Source organism: Protopterus annectens, chromosome 3.part1 (assembly GCF_019279795.1).
Source record: "Protopterus annectens isolate FY-2018-M chromosome 3.part1, PAN1.0, whole genome shotgun sequence".
NCBI lineage: Eukaryota > Metazoa > Chordata > Ceratodontiformes > Protopteridae > Protopterus > Protopterus annectens.
In genome coordinates, this window is record NC_056732.1 from 476,287,606 (window position 1) to 476,306,691 (window position 19,086).

The 19,086-nt window shown below is 43.0% G+C and overlaps 1 protein-coding gene across 1 annotated transcript in view; it reads left to right on the plus strand.

Annotated features, from left to right (window-relative positions):
• The window catches only part of TAF2 (TATA-box binding protein associated factor 2), a 2,150,018-nt gene that overhangs the window by 1,189,589 nt on the left and 941,343 nt on the right, over positions 1 to 19,086 (plus strand). Inside the window, exon 13 of the mRNA XM_044066916.1 lies at positions 6,949 to 7,063. Within this exon, the coding sequence (XP_043922851.1) occupies positions 6,949 to 7,063 (115 nt within the window). The remainder of the gene's footprint in view (positions 1 to 6,948; positions 7,064 to 19,086) is intronic.

Consider the following 19,086-nt stretch of genomic DNA (forward strand, 5'->3'; position numbering starts at 1 on the left):
TCTGGAGGCGGTCGGGGGTCGCTTATCTTTGTACCCAGAAGCCTGGCTAGATATCACAAATGACAGATGGGTACAAAGCATCATTTACAGAGGGTATTTCTTACCGTTCTCCACACCACCTATTCCCGTCAAGAGAATCCCGGACGTTCCACGCAATTACAGACAAGCGACCAAAGAGGTCCGCAAGTTACTAGATAAGAGTCATTCAACCAGTCCCAGCAGACCAAACAGGATTCGGAACTTACTCAAGATTCGTTTTGGTTCCAAAAAAAACAGGGGACAGGAGACCCATTTTGGACCTCAGCAGACTGAACCAATTTGTAAAAAAAGAGAAGTTTCGGATGGTCACGCTTCAGTCAGTACTCCCCCTTTTAGGGAAGGACAATTGGATGTGCTCGATCAATCTCAAAGATGCGTACTACCACATAAAAATGGCCAGACCATCCAGAGATCATCTGCGTTTCCAGCTGGGAGCCAGTCATTACCAGTTTTGAGCCCTGCCCTTTGGTCTCACTACAGCCCCCAGAGTATTTACCAAATGTATGGCAGTGGTCACGGCTCACCTGAGGCATCTGGGATTCCAGGTGTTTCCGTACTTAGACGATTGGCTCCTTACCTCCACCACCAGGCATCAACTGATTCAGGCAACAGAATCCACTCTGACACTCTGCAACCACTTAGGCATTACGGTCAACTTCGAAAAGTCTGCCTTGTTGCCATCGCAGCATATTGTCTTTATAGGGGCAGAGTTAGACACTTCAACCTCCACTCTACATCTTCCAGTCGAAAGGGTATCAATTCTTCACCAACACATCACTTCACTGGTGTCAAAGAACAGAGCTCCAGCCGCAGTAGTCTTGAAAGTACTAGGTTTGATGACGGCAGCAATTTTAGCCATTCCATTGGCGAGGATGCATATGTGGATTCTTCAATGGCTCCTGTTAACTCAATGGTTTTACCAGGAGTTGCCAATGAACCATATGATTCTGATTACAAACTCTTACAAGAGGGATCTTCAGTGGTGGTTGACGTCTCTACATGTTACAATAGGATGCCCCTTTGTACCCCCCCCCTCCAGTAGCCACTGTCACCACAGATACTTGCCTGATAGGGTGGGGGGGCATTTTCAGGGAAAGACTGCCCAAGGCACATGGAAGGATCAATTGTCATATTTGCATATCAATGTCCTAGATATGAGAGCGGTACTTCTGGAGTTGCAGTACTTTCAGGACTCTCTCCCTCCACGGACAATTGCCATACAGACATGTCCGTGGTCTAGTATTTGAACAAACAGGGCAGGACCAAGTCTTACCCCCTTTGCCGAGCAGTCCTCAGAGTTTGGCAGTGGGCTGTGTCATCTCAGCACTTTCTGTTGGCAACGCACATCCCGGGGAGATCCAACGTGATAACGGACAAGCTGAGCAGGGCAATTTTGTTGCCACATGAGTGGTCCCTCAAACAAGAGATTGCGGACAGAATTTTCCGCAAATGGGGCCAGCCTTGCTGCAATCTTTTTGCCAGCCACATCAACAACAAATGCAGAAGCTACTTTTCCCTTATACCCTCTCCGGGAGAACCCCCGAGGTATGCACTCACCAATTGGCCCCCAGGTCTCCTCTATGCATTTCCCCCAATTCCGCTGATACCCAGATTTTTACAGAAAGCAAAGTCACTGGGAAGGACTGTCATTCTTATAGGCCCTCATTGGCCTCAGCAGATTTGGTTTCCATTTCTTTACCATCATCTCCAGGAGGATCCATGGATCCTGGACCCAGTTCCAGACCTTCTGACACACCCGTCAGGGGACCTCCATCCTTCCTTGCAGTCACTGAAGCTAACTGCTTGGCTGGTCCAGTTCCTCAATAGCCAGGCTTCATAATCTTTCAGATGATACAAGTCAAATTTTGTTGGCTTCCCACAAACCTTCCACCAGAAAATTGTATCGTAGTAAGTGGAAAAGATTTTCCATTTGGGCTTCTAACAAAAACCTTGATCCTTACCAAGCTCCATTGTCATCCATACCAGAATTCTTGACCGAGATTTTTCACGAAGGAGCGGCAGCTGCTACCGTCAGTGTCCAGTTAGCAGCTATATCTAATTTTCATCTAGGTATTGATGGACTGAATATTATGCAACACCAGTTATCCAGGGTCTTCCTCAAAGGTACCTTTTACATGAGACCTCCAGTGAAGACTCCTTATTCTCCCTGGAGCTTGAATTTCATGCTGTCCCATATTATTCTTTCTCCCTTCGAACCAGCATCATCTTGTGAGCTCAAGCATGGAAAACTATTTTTCTAGTGGCCATTACTTCTGCCCGCAGAGTGTCAGAGCTTCAGGCATTATCTATGAAGCCCCCTATATGATTTTTCATCCGAACAGAGTATCCCTTAGGACTAACCCTTCCTTTTTGCCTAAAGTATGTTCTGAGACAAACCTCAATCAAGTTATTAAGTTGCCTGTTTTTTTCCTCAACCATACCAACAAATTAAAATACATTCTGCACAAACTTGATGTTTACAGACAGCTCAGATATTATCTGGACAGAACTAAAGACTTCAGAAAGTCAGACCAGCTTTTTGTTTTATTCTCTGAAGCCAGAAAAGGTAGACCAGTGGCTAAAACAACCCTTTCTAAGTGGCTTTCAGATTGTATCACCTACATTTACTCATCTGCTAATAGGCCTTTGCATAAAGTGAAGGCGCATTCAACCAGAGCAGTCTCTAATTCTTCGGCCTTTCAAGCCAAGTTACCTCTTGATAATATCTGTGCTGCAGCCACTTGGTCTAAGCCTCACACATTTATCACTCATTACAAAGTGGACAAGGCCTCCAGGGACAGGGCTTCCTTTGGTTCTACGGTCCTGAAAAATGTACTCCCATGAGCCACCCAGGATTTAGGGTGCTAGGGATGCTACCCATCAGTGAAGAATGAATGGCGAGATTGAACAACTTCACAAAAAGAAGTTATGTTCTCTCCATAACGTTCCATGTCCCCCACCTGGCTGACAGTTGACCTGGAGACTGGCATCATCCTGCTTATTCAATGTTTCTTCCTGTCTGGGGAGATTAGTCTTCTTACTAGGATATGGTACATGCAGCAAACAAGATCTGAGGTAATTCCAGCAATACATCATGGTATACGGGACTTTGTCTTGAGCTACTGGTAATCTTTGAGCTTTGCTAATCAGCCGTGTCGGAACTGAGGATTTGCTCCGAACCCCATCAGTGAAGAATCAAGGTGAGATGGAACAACTCACATGGAACGTTATGGTGAGTACATAACTTCTTTTTAAGAGATATTGAAAAAGCACCTTGTGGGGGCAATCATAGTCCACTGTAAAAGGGTGGTAACAACCACAGAAATGTTCTTTAAAACCTGTTCACCTCAGAACATCTGTGAAGCAGCTGTATGGACTATTGTGTATATGTTTTGCAAGTACTACAAGTTGGATCATTAGTCAAGGAATGTGGCAGACTTTGCCACAGATATCTGACAGGATCTGCTGTGTTCTCCTCCCTATAGTAGTAGCATTGCCTTTTACTCTTCCTTTGGATAAGGAATTATACTACAGCAGTAACCCTACAATGAACATAGCGAAGTTCTTTGATTGTAGTAATCATAACTGTAGTTGCATGAGTAGGTTTAATGCTGCTGTGTAAGCTCCCCACGTTCTTATCCCCTATTATTTCAAGCCTCTCTCCTTCTGTCATAGTTTAGAGGTTAGGAGAAGGGTAAGAATTCAGTGCAAACAATGTGATCAGTGCTTCATTTATCTTCCAAGGGGGTCTTCTCTGGAGACACTTTCCAGTATCACCTTTGGCTACCCACTGGGGCCAATTGTTTGGTCCCCTGGAAGAGGGCACATCTACTGGTGGCCATCCTTACACAGTTACATCAAACTCATCCCAGGCCAAAATAGCCTACCACTTACACAGTAATTCAATATCTGAGTACCAAATAACACTCCTCCGTACAGGAAGCATGCTGGATAAGTTGGAAGAATGAATGAGTTCATCAGTACACACACACACACACACACACACACACACACACACACACACACACACACACATACAATCCTGACTTAATAAGGGTCACTGAATCCTGGGTCAATCCACCACTTCCATAACTACAATAACATTCATCTCTCTTAAGCCAATACTTCCACCAGTGTTCATGATACAGGCTGTTTAGCTTTAAAAATTGACTGCAACCACTCCTCCCCATTTGAAATTATTGTGGTTTATACCCCCACCCTCCAACATTAACAAATTCAAAACTTTGTTAAATCATTTATTCCAAGCCATTAATCCATTAAGGATATAATTCTCAGAGACTTTAATTGAAACCTTCTTAGTCACATCAGACATGATATAGAAGACAAAATTATTGACTTTATACTAACTGACTTTATCAGTGAACCCACTAAACCCAGTTTCCTGACAAGTAACTATTCACTTCAGATCATATCATTACATACTCCCAAAAGTTGATCTGATATAATCAAGTTCTACCCTACCTTATGTGATCACTGCCCCATTTTATTCAAAGTATCTGTCTCGAATACCAATCCCACTGAAAGAGGATCTGAACAGAATCAAATGGAACACAATTCTAGCCACTAATGACCCAACCACTGTTCCACACGTATAACAGACAGGCTTTTTCACCTGCAAAATAATCTAATTCCCTCCGTTGTTTGAAAAGCTTCATTACAGTCAGTTTAAAATTCAAATAGGTAAAACCTCATCCAGATTTGCCCCACTGGCCAAAGGAGTACCCCAGGGATCAATTTTCTTACCACTCCTGTTCTGCATTTTCATAAATAATCTACGAGCATGCCTCCTACAAACCCCAATAATCTTATATATGGATAATGTAGTCGTGTACAAGTTTGATCCTTTGCACTTCACCTTTGAGAAATAACTTGAAAATTACCTCGGCACCCTTCCCATTTGTTCAAATCAAAAGTAATAGCCTCAGTCTCAATGTAAAGAACCCAAAATTTTTGGACCAGGACAAAAGCTCAGTGCAGCCCAACAAATTGCCAGTCCTCCACCATTCAAACAAACATATAGAAGCAACCGCATGCTTTTCATATTAAGCATCTGGTTAATTCACTCTCTAATCTCCAACACCATAGCACTGCAACAAAGTCCAAAATTAACTCCCTCCTATTTTGAGCTAAAAGATCTCTCACTTCCTCTCCAGATGGAATAAATGCTATAGACAGAGAAGTACTATTCCCTCAACTTGAATAGGGACTTCCCTCTTAGCTAATGTGTCCAAGAAAAATGTAATCCCTTCAAAATACAACTGGCTATATTTGAAGATTTATCACCCTGGCCCTACCACATAAGTAGTCTTTGCCAAAGCTAAATGGTTTCTAATAAAACAAAGATGCATGCTTCTACTAGCATCCCTGACATACAAACTACTGTACAATGAAACATTCGACTTCTTTGCAAGTAGAGTCACCCAAGAGCTACAAACACGTTCTTTAGATCTCAAGCTTCTCTTAATCTATCCATTCCCTGGTTCAGACTCCAGCCTAACAACTGCAGCTCTGCAATTATGGAACCTCAAATATGGAAATCCCTCCCCACTGACTTAGTCCTCCTTTCATTCCAGAAATTAAGACAACCTTAAAAAGATGTATGTTTAAAGAAGCATCACATAAATGCTACAATCCCCAAGGCATTTTCTGATAATGCTTGCCTACTCGCTTTCTGTCCTGGCACATAACCCCAAGCAGTACATTACCAGTTAGGCAAATTTCCTAACTCCTGTTAGTCATCCCCCTTTATATCCTCGCATTTTCTTTAACTTATTGTACTCATGACCTCCCCCTGACCCATCTCGCCCTAAACACTCCCCACATTTCTCCTCCCCTTATTCTATTTTTTTAATGTTGGCTGTTAATGCATAATTATCTACTTTTCCTTTTGTTTGGCTGTATAGTACATCACTGAAAAGTATACTACATCAAAAGGACTATTTAAGGTTTTATGATTTTCAGTAATGTTTTACAGTTTTTCATTAAAGTTTTATGTTTTTTCTAAATGATTTATGTATTATAATGGGCGGCCACGGTGGTGCAGTGGTTAGCATTGCTGCCTCACAAGAGTAAGGCTCCGCCCGATTCTCTCACGGGGTGCCTCTGTGCGGAGTCTGCATGTCCTCCCCTGGTCGCGTGGCGGTTGCCTCCGGTTTTCCTCCCTCCCCATCCCAAAGACATGCTGCAGGTGGATTGGACACTCTAAATTGGCCCTAGGTGTGCGTGGTGAGTGTGCTTCCTGTGGAAGTACCGGGCTGGCAACTCCTCACCGTAAAAACTCCACTGCCATCAATGTGGCGACAAAGGTGATCGCTGTGGCGACCAAGAAACCGAAAAAAAAAAGAAGAAGAAGATTTATGTATTATAATGTGTGTACTCATCTGGGCTGAATGAACCTGAAAATAGTCCAGCTGGGCTATCGTGTTCTATCTCAGTTAACAAAGAATGAAGTTAAATAAAATCCTGATAAAACAGAACTGAAAATGGCATTGACTACTCTTCCTTTCAACCATGTGTCAGCAGGTGTCCTTGTCTGGAGTTCCTCAGTCTAGCCTTCCAGTGGGGACTACTGAAAGCTCTGAATTTTAAAGAAGAAGGTGAATATCCACCTGCTGCTAATTCCCATTAATTAGGGATTATACTGCCGCAGTGACACTTCTTAAACATCTTTACTTATGGTGAGCATGCTTACCAAACAGTGCTTTTTAATGCCTCTGAATGTGATAGATTGTAAATCTCCACAATTTCAGTTTTACACACTTTTGAAAGATAGTTCATTGACATTCCACTATTGCATTTGACTTTGAATTACATTTTTTTATTAAACTAAAATTTCTACACTTTGTAATGGATTCCTACCTGCTGTGTTTCCTTGACTCTGTGTGGCAGAGATCAAAGTGGAGTTGTGAAGTTTTATGGTAGTTTTGCATTCAACAGAAAAAGAAATGTCTTGGAACTGGAAATAAAACAAGAATACTCCTCGCAGGGAACACAGAAGTATGTGGTAAGAATTTTTTTTTTCATTTTAGTTTTGACTCTTTTGATTGTTTCCCCGTACTATATAAGGAGGTGTTCTCCATTTTATGTACTTAAAGCTGTCTGAGAAGCTCTAGATGTCATCTGCATTAAGTATGTCTGCCTGCAGCAGGTATTTCCTTTTAAGTATTTGCACAAAAATTTAACAGTATAGAGAGAGATGTAATAAATGTTTTTGATAATGTTCACTTTTGTTTAATTGCTGCTCAGTTCTAACTGATGATTTAATTAGCATAAACCATACATGTTAGCTTTCTGGATTTTGAGAACAGCACAGTTTTTGAATTTGATTTAATGCTTAAGTAAATACTATATCTGATGTTGTCAGTCTTCATTTTATCCTTGACAGATGGGTTCGGTTCCGATATCGGAAAAACTCTCAAGCTTTACCTCTACCCAGAATTCCTCTCTCTCAATTACCTCAGGTCTCATTTGCCACTTTCCGAAACAGTTGTGTTTAGCTACTGCTGTCAAGGTTTAGTGGGTTTAGGTGAATTTTTTTGTCCTTTTCTTAAAGTTTCTTTTTTAACTTTTCTTCTTACGCTTAGTGTAATTCTTAAGTGTCATCATTGATGCTGTTTTCCCCTTACACTTTTGTGTATTGCCCACTATAATTGGTGATAGTTCCCTCCTGTCTCTCGTAGCTCTTATCCCCTTCCTGTATACACTTGTGTATTTTTCTGGCTTTCATTGCCGATAGTCTTTTCCACCTATTCTTTCCTTTAAAAAAAAAAAAAATATATATATATATATATATATATATATATATATATATATATATATATATATATACATACACACACACAGATATACATACTTTCCTTTATATATATATATATATATATATATATATATATATATATATATATATATATATATATATATATATATATATATATATATATATATATATATATTTCTTTAAAATATATATATATATATATATATATCAATAATAATGATAATAAAAAATATCTTTTTCCTCTGCCAGTTCCTTCTCTTCTGTTGCGTGAGTGCTAGTATAAGTTGCTATTTGTCTAAATTCTTTTACTCCTGTTGACAAGGCTGAGAAGGGTAAAAGCCCCTCTGGTTTAAAAAATGCCAGAAGTGTGGCTGTAAAATACCCTTGTTGGATTTTCACTTCCTATGCATATCTTGTCTGGGCCCCCGCCATTTACAAAAAGGCTGCAGCATTTGCCATGCCTTTAGCGACCAAGCCCTTGTGGAAAGACAAAATTAGCTTATTTTAAAGGTTTGCTTCCCTCACCTTTTGGCCAAGCCTTATCTTCTGTGGATAAAGCAAAAACAGACATCTCATCTCCTTCATCCTCATCTTCTATGGACAAAGGCAAGAAACAGTCTCTCTGTTCCGACCTCCCTCCCAGTTCCGAAATCAAAAAAATTGAAACCCTTGGTTTCAAAAGTTTCAGTGAAGCCACAGGCCTCTGCTGCTGGCACACCAGTGCTGACATCCATTGCAGCACTGATAGTTATACCAAGCCCTTCAATGCTGAAGGCTTCAGTATAGTAAATTACTATTGCATCACCTGCTATGACCAAAGACGTATTGCCTAGAACTACCTATTCAATGTCTATTGATCCTTTTGCTGGGGAGCTCCCAGAAACTTTGCTGCAGAGGCCTAAGTCCCCTTCTGCTTCATCGGTCCACTCCACCAAAAATCTTTCTGAACTCAATGTGGAGAGGCTAGTGAGTAAAACTCTATGGGCTAGTGGACTTTCAGGCTCCCTTACGGTTCCGACCCCTTCAGGTCTTTGTACCGAAACTTCCTTTACCTCGCTAACTACTCCTCCTCTAACCTCCTTGGAGATCTTAGTCTGTTCCAGATCTCCCAGCACCTACTGTACCAGCACTGGAGTTATTTGCTTCTTTAGAACCAGTAGTTTACCCTGAGCTCTTCAGTTGCTTCTGAACCATAGACCCCCTGGAGCCATAGCTGCAATTTCAGATCCTGGGGGCCAGATATCGGCTCAAGTTTTTTCAGAGCCATCCCTGCTCCTTGGAGCTTCGGCTTGAGTTAGTTTGGCTCCAGCATTGGTCTCGAGCTTCAGTTCTTATGAGCGGGGAGTGACCCCGGTTCCTTGGCAGTCTATCTCTGTTCCGGGCTCCCTTCCCTCTTTAGGGAGGCTAACCTTTGAGGTTATGTAGAGGGCCAGTTCTCTTGCAGAGACTCAGTCGGCACTCTCCCTCTCGGAACAGGTACCCCCCTTCTAGTTAATTTATTCTTCCTGCCTCTTCACTGGGGACAGCAGGTGCTGAAGCCTCAGGTTTCACAGGCTTAAGTACTGCCATCTTCTGATGCCTCCAAAGATTATCCCATGCGGAGGTCCCTCAGAAATGGAAGTGCAATTGGAAGCACTTGGATTCCCCCAGGAATCAGTGACCAAGGACAACGATTTTGATGAGGGGGGAAGGAGCCCCATGGTCACCTCTTGAAGATGTCTCATTTGGAGACATCTTGGAAATTTTAAAACAGAGGGGTGGCTGGAAGTCCCATAACCCTTCCTGTGAGGAATCTGTTTACCTGCATGCTTTCGGCACATGCCTGTCTACATCTTGGGTGACAGCATCCACTGATGAACTCATCAGTTGATTTCACATTGGACATGGAAGGCTCTAGACACCATCAAGTTCATCCCCAAAAGACCTGATAAAATACTATCCACCCCCAAAGGTAAATGGTAATGGGCGAAGGTGTTAGCTGTGGATGCTATGGCTGTAGCAGCCAGCACTAAAAAGGAACTTGCTGAGGAGACTTCCTCTGTCCATCCGCCCAACAGGGAGTCTCGAGCTATGGACAGATTTGGGAAGTGAGTCTATGTGTTATCAACCTTCGTCATAAGGTCTTTCAGCATTCCTGAAGTTGAGGCTCAGTTGTCTTCCTCTGGAGGCAGTCAGGGAATGCCCAGCCTTGCACCTAAGTGCCTAGCTAAATATAACAGATTCCTGGGTGCAACAAATCATTTTCAGAGGCTAAATCATTCCCTTTTCTCACCCTCCTCCTCTACTAAAGAAAATCCCCGATGTTCCACCCAATCAGAGGGAGTCAGCAGTGCAAGAAATCCAAAAACTGCTGGATGAAAGAGTCATCCAAGAAGTCCCGCCAGTCCAGAAAGGATCTGGAACCTACTCAAGATTTTTTTTAGTGCCAAAAACGATAGGACTGGAGACCCATTTTGAATCTCAGTGTGCTAAACAAATTTGTTCAGCAGACAAAGTTATGAATGGTCACGGTGCAGTCTGTTCTTTCCTTTCTGAAGAAAGACAACTGGATGTGCTCCGTAGACCTTCAGGATGCATATTACCATATAAAGATGGACAAATGCTCCAGAAAGATCCTCCACCTCTGGCTTGGGAGCCAGTCATTACCAATTCAGAAAACTGCCCTTTGGTCTCACCACAGCCCCCAGGGTATTAACCAAATGCATGGCAGTAGTAGCAGCTCACTTGAGACTGTAAGTATTTCAAGCGTTTCCATAATTGGACGACTGGCTCATAACTGCTTCAACCAAGCACTGGTTAATAATAGCCAGAGATTATACTCTTGATATCTGTGTCCACCTGGGAGTTGCTTTAAATTTTGAAAAATCTCATTTAACTTCAGCACAAAATTTAGAATTCATAGGGGCTGTACTGAATAGTCAAACAACAATAGCATCCCTTCCTCCAGAAAGACTTCAGAGAATAGTGGTACAGGTTCAAAAGATAATCTGCTGAAAGAGCATTCTGGCTCAACTAGTTCTGCAAGCTCTAGGATCAATGGCAGTAGCTGTAGTACCTTTAGCCAGGTTACATATGAGAATTCTGCAGTGGCTGCTAGCTTCCCAGTGGTCTGTCCTCCACCAGCAACTGTCAGACCAAATCCTAAACACCAATTGTTGCAAAACGGATCTCCTTTGGTGGTTACATTCCAAACAGATTTTCCACAGTCGTCCCTTTGTTCTTCCAGAGCCCATGGCCATAGTGACCATGTATGCCTTACAGATGGGGAGGGCATTATCTGGGCAAGACTGTCCAAGGTACTCGGTTCCCCTTAGAGGCCAACTTCCACATCAGTGTCCTGGAGCTAAGAGCAGTGCTTCTTGCGTTGCAGGTTTTTCAAATGGCTCTTCCTCAGGGGACTATTGCACTTCAGACAAACAATATGTCAGTGGTTTGGTACATCAACAAGCAGGGAGGAACCAAGTCATACCCCTTTTGTCGAGAAGCCCTCATAGTGTGGCAGTGGGTGATTTCTTTCTAATAGCAGTCCATATTCTGGGGATTTCCAATGTGATTGCAGACAAGCTGAGCAGATGCATTCTTCAGCCTCACAAGTGGTCTCTCAATCTAGAAGTGGTGAAAATGATATTCCATCATTGAGGTCAACCTTGCATCCCCCTTAAACAACAAGTGCAGAAGTTACTTCAACCTGATTCCCCCTCCAAGGAAGTCACCCAGCGAAGCTGTCTTCCACAATTGGCCTCCTGGTCTTCTGTATGCTTTTCCCCGATACTTTGAATTCCCAAATTCATACAGGAAGCACTCAGGTTGAAAAGCACAGTAATCATCATTTCATCCTTTTGGCCTCGACAGATTTGGTTCCCCTTTCTTTGGCCTAATCTCATTCGACAACCTTGGATTCTGGACCCAGTTCCAGAACTTCTGTCCGATCCAGACGGACTTGTTCATCCAAACATTTTGAACCTCATGCTGACGGCATGGTTCCTCCAGTTCCATTAGTTGCCAGGCATCCTAATATTTCCTTCCCAGTAGTACATATTCTCTTGTTGGCTCATAAACCTTCCACTCAAAAACTATACTCCATTAAGTGGAAGAGATTTACCATGTGGGCCCATGAAAAACAAATTAATCCTTTTTCTACTTCCATAGAGCATGTTTTAGACATTTTAGCCTTTCTCTTCAATACTGGAGCTTCCCCTTCCACCATCAGATTACAGTTGGCTGCAATCTCTAATTTTCATGATGGATTGGACGAATGTTCTTTAGCCTTCCATAGATTTTTGTAAATTGTTCCTAAGGAGCACACCTTTGTCAAAACCCCTGTTCAAAGACCCTTCTCCTTAGGATTTGAACTTAGTACTACAGACCATAATACATTCCCACTTTGAACTCTCTGCAGAATGTGATCTGAAAACTTTATCTTGGAAGACCCTGATGTCCTTCAAGGATGCATCTGCAGTCCTAACATATGGGTTGTCCTGCCTCAGGCAGCCCTTCGGTCGGCCGGATTCCAAAGTCTGGGTCTGGCCTCGGCTGATGTCGCACCTCACCCGACGTCATAGCTGCTGGGGTATAAAGGCATCAGCCGACGCCATTTTCCTTAGTCTTTCTTGCCGCGCAGTGCCCGAAGCAGAAGCTGTTCGTAAGTGCCGGTCGGTCAGATCCAGAGATTTCTACTACCGAAGACTTCTAAAAAAGCTAAGTACCCTGTTGGGGACTCTTTCTTGCCTCAGCCGATGTCAGACAAAGTAAATAATTGTTTAACTTGTGGGAAACAAATACCTCATAAGGATTTCCACTCTTACTGCCTTCCTTGCTTAGGCCCAGACCACGACGTATCAGCTTGTTTAGCCTGTGCTTCCTTCAACCGACGGACACTTAGACGTCGGTCGGAGTTTGCAGAAGAGTTTTTTGGTCCCGCTTTTGCATATAAAATGCCGTTGGAGACTCCGACTACAATTAGCTAAAAGCTAAGAAGGACCGACACTGCCCGCGGTTTTCCGGCTGAAACCACGGTTAGGCCTACCGCGAGTGTCTTGGTTTCGGCTGAAACCGAGTCCTCGGTTCTTCCTTCGGCCGAAAGCATGCCTCCGATAACTGAGGCCACACAGGCCATGGCTGAATCGGCTACAGAAATTACTGCTGCAGAAGCAGGCACCCAGGATTTGTCAGACACTATTCCTTTAGACATCTCTACTCCTGCACGTGGGGCTGCTAGACCACCTGCTTCTATGTCTATCAAGGCATTTTCCAGGGCTAAAGCAGCCAAGGTTTCCAAGACCTTACCTACAAAAGCTCCCTCTCACAGGCCTACTTCTAGTTCCCAGATACTCAGCCTTGCTGAGGACCTTATTTCTTTGATCAGGGGATCCCAACCTCACCCAGACAGGGCCTCTCAACCCCCTCCAGACAAGAGGCCTAGGACTGAACCCCCTGAACCTCTATCTTCAGACTATTCCTCGGATGGCCCATATTCACCTTATGAGGATTCTGATGCAGAAGACTCCATTCCTTCTGCTTCTCCTCCTGAAGAATTTTCTTTTGGGGAAACCCTACACTCAATGAGGGAACACTTCCAATGGCAGGGCCAGGATTTTTCAGATTCAAGGGAAAGGCTAAGGACTTTTTTACACTTACCACAGCATAGGCCTTTAGCCATACCTCCTGTACTATCAGTTGTTGATGATACATATACTGATGCCAGTAGTGCCCGTGATTCTCCTCCTCCGGCCCCTGCCAAGCCTGACAGATATTACAGGGTCCCGGACTCTTAATATCACTTGTATAAGGCTCATGTTGCAGACCCAGAAACCATTTCTCAGGGTCCTAAAGGTGTTGCAGCTGCCTCTGCCAAAAACCCTCTTCCCTCAGAAAGGGAATCTAGAGCATTAGAGAGCTGGGGTAAAAAGGTTTATACATCTGCTACTCTTTCTGCCAGGGCCTTAAACTGCCAATTTCACATGATACAGTACCAGGAATTTTTGTTAGACCAGCTAAATAAAAAAACTGTCCTCTCCTGAACCTATAGACCGTACGTCCCTTCAGGATTTGGTACATAACTCTCAGCAGGTCAGTAATCATTTTTTTAAAATGTGGCTATGATGCACTGGAGGCTTCTTTTAGATCAGCTATGACTGGAGCAGTGATTCGAAGGCATGCCTGGTTAAAAGAGCAATCCTTACCAGACCATGTTAAGTCAAAACTCCTAGATGCTCCTATGGAGAAACAAAGTTTGTTTGGCTCCCCTGCACAGGAGGTTCTAAAGAAAGTGGAAGAAAAAGCAAAATATGTCCAAACAGTCAAGGATTTTTTGCAGGTCCAACCTCCGAGGTTTAGCAGAAATTGGCCCTCAAAGAATTGGTCCTTTCCAGACACCTCTAGAGCACAGAGAGGCAGAAATAGACGCCCAAGAGGCAGAAGTCAACCAAGAGGTGCCTACAGGGGTCGTCAATGGCAACCTGCCAACCAGAGAAGTGCTGCCACAGCTGCGACTACAACCACTTCCACAGGACAGACACAATGACTTGTCTCTGATTCCGCCTACCAGGGAACAACTGGAAGCACCCTTGGGCGGAAAGCTAGCTTTATTTTCAGAAAACTGGCATTGCATTACAGGAGACAAATGGACTTTACAAACAATAGACAAGGGCTACAGGTTTCACTTCCACACTCTACCAAAAGAGAGGAATGCCAAACCTTCCACCAAGCCAAAACAGAGGCTCTAAAACAAATCATCAGCTTACTAAGGATGAGAGCAATAGAAAAGGTACCATCTATGGAACAAGGCCAAGGATTTTACTCCAGACTATTCCTTGTACCAAGAAAAGAAAATCAATGGAGACCTATTCTACTTGTCCGCACTGAACACATACCTCATTGTTCCAAAATTCAAAATGCTGACCCTCCAGCAACTTCTTTCCATGTTGGGCAAGGAGTCTTGGCTGGTGACTCTAGATCTCAAGGAGGCATACCTGCACGTCCCTATACGACCAGATTGCAGAAGACACCTCAGATTTCTTGCAGGATCAGAGCATTATCAATTCTCAGCATTGCCCTTTGGCTTATCTACTGCCCAGAGTATTCACGAAATGCCTGGCATCAGTAATTGCTCATTGCAGGCTTCAGGGAATTCAAATTTACCCATACCTGGACGACTGCCTAATACAAGCGGACAACAAGACAAAATTAATAAAGGATTTGGCCAATGTCATACAACTGTTGCAAGCCTTGGGATACACAGTCAACATTCAAAGTCAAGGCTAGTGCCATCCCAAAGGATAACATTTTTGGGTGCAGAACTGGATACAACAACTCAGATGACTTTTCTCACAGAGAAAAACAAAAGCAACTACCAGTCTATTTCATGGCATTAACAACACAAACCCAGCTTACTGCAAGGAAAGTCCTGCAAGCCCTGGGCTACATGGCATCCTGCATAATATTGATCCCGCATGCCAGGCTGCATATGAAAGTTACAATGGTACCTAAGGAATGTATGGTCTCAACACAAGCACAGTCTAGAAGCCCAGATACCAATCATTCCATGCCTGAAAAGAATTCCTGTGGTGGGCTCAGGCCTGTCAGATAAACAGAGGATTGCCTTTCCACAAACCACATCCAAGCCAGACCATCACTACGGACGCCTCAGACCTAGGCTGGGGGGCACACATGGAAGACAAGTGTATACAAGGCCTATGGTCCCAAGACCAGCTGAATCTACACATAAATCTAAAGGAGATGCTGGCAGTGAAACATGCAATCGAGGCATTCAGACCATTCCTCCAACAAGGACACCTGCTGATAAGGACGGACAATACCACAGTCATGTGGTACATCAACAAACAGGAAGGTACACACTCATACCCTGTATGCCGGATGGCAATGGACCTGTGGAATTTGGCCCTGAATCTCAACATTCAACTGCAGGCCAGATTTGTACCAGGAAAAGAAAATTCACTAGCAGACACCTTAAGCAGAACTACCACGGATGCTCACGAATGGATGCTGCATCCAGATATCTTCAAAACCATAACAAAGAAATGGGGAATGCCAGAGATAGACCTGTTCGCCTCCCCACACAACCACCAATTGAAGAAATTCTGCTCAAGAGTATACCACCCACTTGCCTGGAGGGTGGACTCTTCTTTCAGCTGGAAGAACCTGACAGCATATGCATTTCACGTCTTCCTTTGATGTACAAAGTACTACTGAAGATCAGAGGAACAGCCAAAGGTAATTCTGATAGCTCCAGACTGGCCAAGACAACATTGGTACCCGCTACTGAGAAGCATGTCTCGGGCACATTCATGGCCTCTACCTCTATGCCCCTTACTTCTAACAGAACAACTACAAGACCCTGCATCCAAACTTGAAAACACTGCAGCTAACTGCTTGGAATATTGCATAAAACAAAATCAACCAGATTTATCTCAGAGGGTTAAGGACATTATCCTGGAGGCTCGCAGACCCTCCACAAGGAAAACATATTCAGCCAAATGGAAAGATTCCTCATTTGGAGTGCAGCAAAGGAGAAATGTCTGTCTTAAAACATAGCACAGCATACATCCCCAGCATAACTGTTCCCCAATTTGGGCCCTGTCCTACTCCTCCATTAAGAATCATGCATCAGCAATTTCAGCAGAGTACAACATGGATCCTCCTGTCTTCTCTCATCCTCTACTCAGGCAGTTCTTGAGAGGAATCAAAAGTAAACCTCCCGAAACCACCTCTGCCTGCATGGGATCTCAACTTTGTGCTGGAAAAATTAACACTTCCCCTTTTGAACCAGCAGCAACAGCAGACTTACAGTTCTTATCTTGGAAAACTGCATTCCTGCTATCACTTCAGCAAGAAGGGTATCTGAGTTACAGGCATTAATGGCAGTACAGCCTTTCCTTATCTTCCATCAGGATAGAGTGTCTCTGAGAACCAATCCTACTTTTATGCAAAGGTGGTCTCAGGGTATCCTTTATACATTTACCTACATTCTTCCCAACCCACAGAACAGGGAAAGACTACTACACACGTTGGATGTGCACAGACAGCTACGCTACTATCTGGACAGAACTAAGGCCAGCAGAAAAACTGAACAGCTTCTGGTAGCATATGCAACAGGAGGCAGGGAATAAGTGCCTAGCTAAATATAACAGATTCCTGGGTGCAACAAATCATTTTCAGAGGCTAAATCATTCCCTTTTCTCAGAGGGAGTCAGCAGTGCAAGAAATCCAAAAACTGCTGGATGAAAGAGTCATCGCTAAACAAATTTTTGCAGTCTGTTCTTTCCTTTCTGAAGAAAGACAAATGGACAACTCCTGAAAGATCCTCCACCTCTGGCTTGGGAGCCAGTCATTACCAATTCAGAAAACTGCCCTTTAGTCTCACCACAGCCCTCAGGGTATTAACCAAATGCATGGCAGTAGTAGCAGCTCACTTGAGACTGTAAGTATTTCAAGTGTTTCCATAATTGGACAACTGGCTCATAACTGCTTCAACCAAGCACTGGTTAATAATTTTAAATTTTGAAAAAATTCTGGCTCAACTAGTTCTGCAAGCTCTAGGATCGATGGCAGTAGCTGTGTTACATTCCAAACAGATTTTCCACAGTCATCCCTTTGTTCTTCCAGAGCCCATGGCCATAGTGACCATGTATGCCTTACAGATGGGGAGGGCATTATCTGGGCAAGACTGTCCAAGGTACTTGGTTCCCCTTAGAGGCCAACTTCCACATCAGTGTCCTGGAGCTAAGAGCAGTGCTTCTTGCGTTGCAGGTTTTTCAAATGGCTCCTTCCTCAGGGGTATTGGAACCAAGTCTTACCCCTTTTAGCTAGTCGAGAAGCCCTCATAGTGTATGGGTGATTTGTTTCTAATAACAGTCCATATTCTAGGGATTTCTACTGTTTGGAGACAAGCTGCAGATGCATTCTTCAGCCTCACAAGTGGTCTCTCAATCTAGAAGTGGTGCAAATGAATCATTGAGGTCAATGGTCCTGATGCTTTTATACTTTGAATTCCCAAATTCATACAGGAAGCACTCAGGGTGAAAAGCACAGTAATCATCATTGCATCCTTTTGGCCCGACAGCCGATCAGACGGACTTGTTCATCCAAACATTTTGAAAGGCATCCTAATATTTCCTTCCCAGATTTGAACTTAGTACTACAGACCATAATACATTCCCACTTTGAACTCTCTGCAGAATGTGATCTGAAAACGTTATCTTGGAAGACCCTGTTTTTGGTAGCTCATACTTTCACTAGGAGGATTTCAGAGATCCAGGCCTTATCGTCTGAACCTCCTTATCTGATTTTCCATAAAGATAGGGTCTGTTTATGAACAAATCCTTCCTATCCATGGTAGTATCGGAGGCTAACATCAATCAGGTGATTAAATTACCAGTTTTGTTTTCTTTACAAATCATTCCAACAAATGATGTGTGTGTGTGTGTGTGTGTGTGTGTGTGTGTGTGTGTGTATATATATATATATATATATATATATATATATATATAGATATATATATAAATGTATATGTGGCTTATGTTTCTGTACTTTCTGCAAACTCGATCTGAGGTAATTGAGAGAGAGGGATGCTGGGTAGAGGAGAAGCTCGTTAGTTTTTGGCTGGCAAAAGCTGTAGTAATGTCCGAGTCAGTTCTGATATCGGAACCAAACTCGTCTGTCAAGCATAAATGAAGATAGACAACATAGATGGAAGGTTATGGTGAGTACATAATTCTTTTTAGTATGCCTGTGTTAAATATTATTTATTCATTTATTTGCATTTTATTAACTGGGTTAATCCTACAGGGCTATGATCATTTTTGGGTGGGACTAAGGATGAGAAATGGTATACATAAAAATATACATAAAGGGAAAGAAAATCTCCACAATTTCAGTTTTACACAAACTCATAAACTATCCAAACTTTAGTAGGTGGTATAGTGGACACAGTATGTGGGGGTACAGATATGAATCATGCAAGAAAAGCTGTTGAAATAAACTGATAGTACAACAGTAGTTTTGTTTTGTTTTGTTTGTTATGATTAGGTAACATACTGATATAAAGAACTGGATTAAGTAGTAAAAATGACCCTTAAAGGCAGTTAATAGCAAAGTAACTTTGGAAGTAAAAATACAGGTATAAAAATGGTAATACAAATTTGTGCAGAAAAAATTCCCAAGCAACCCTAGTGTCTCCAGGTGGAGTAGGGAAATAGAACATAAGTGGTAAGAACACAGTAATAATGTAT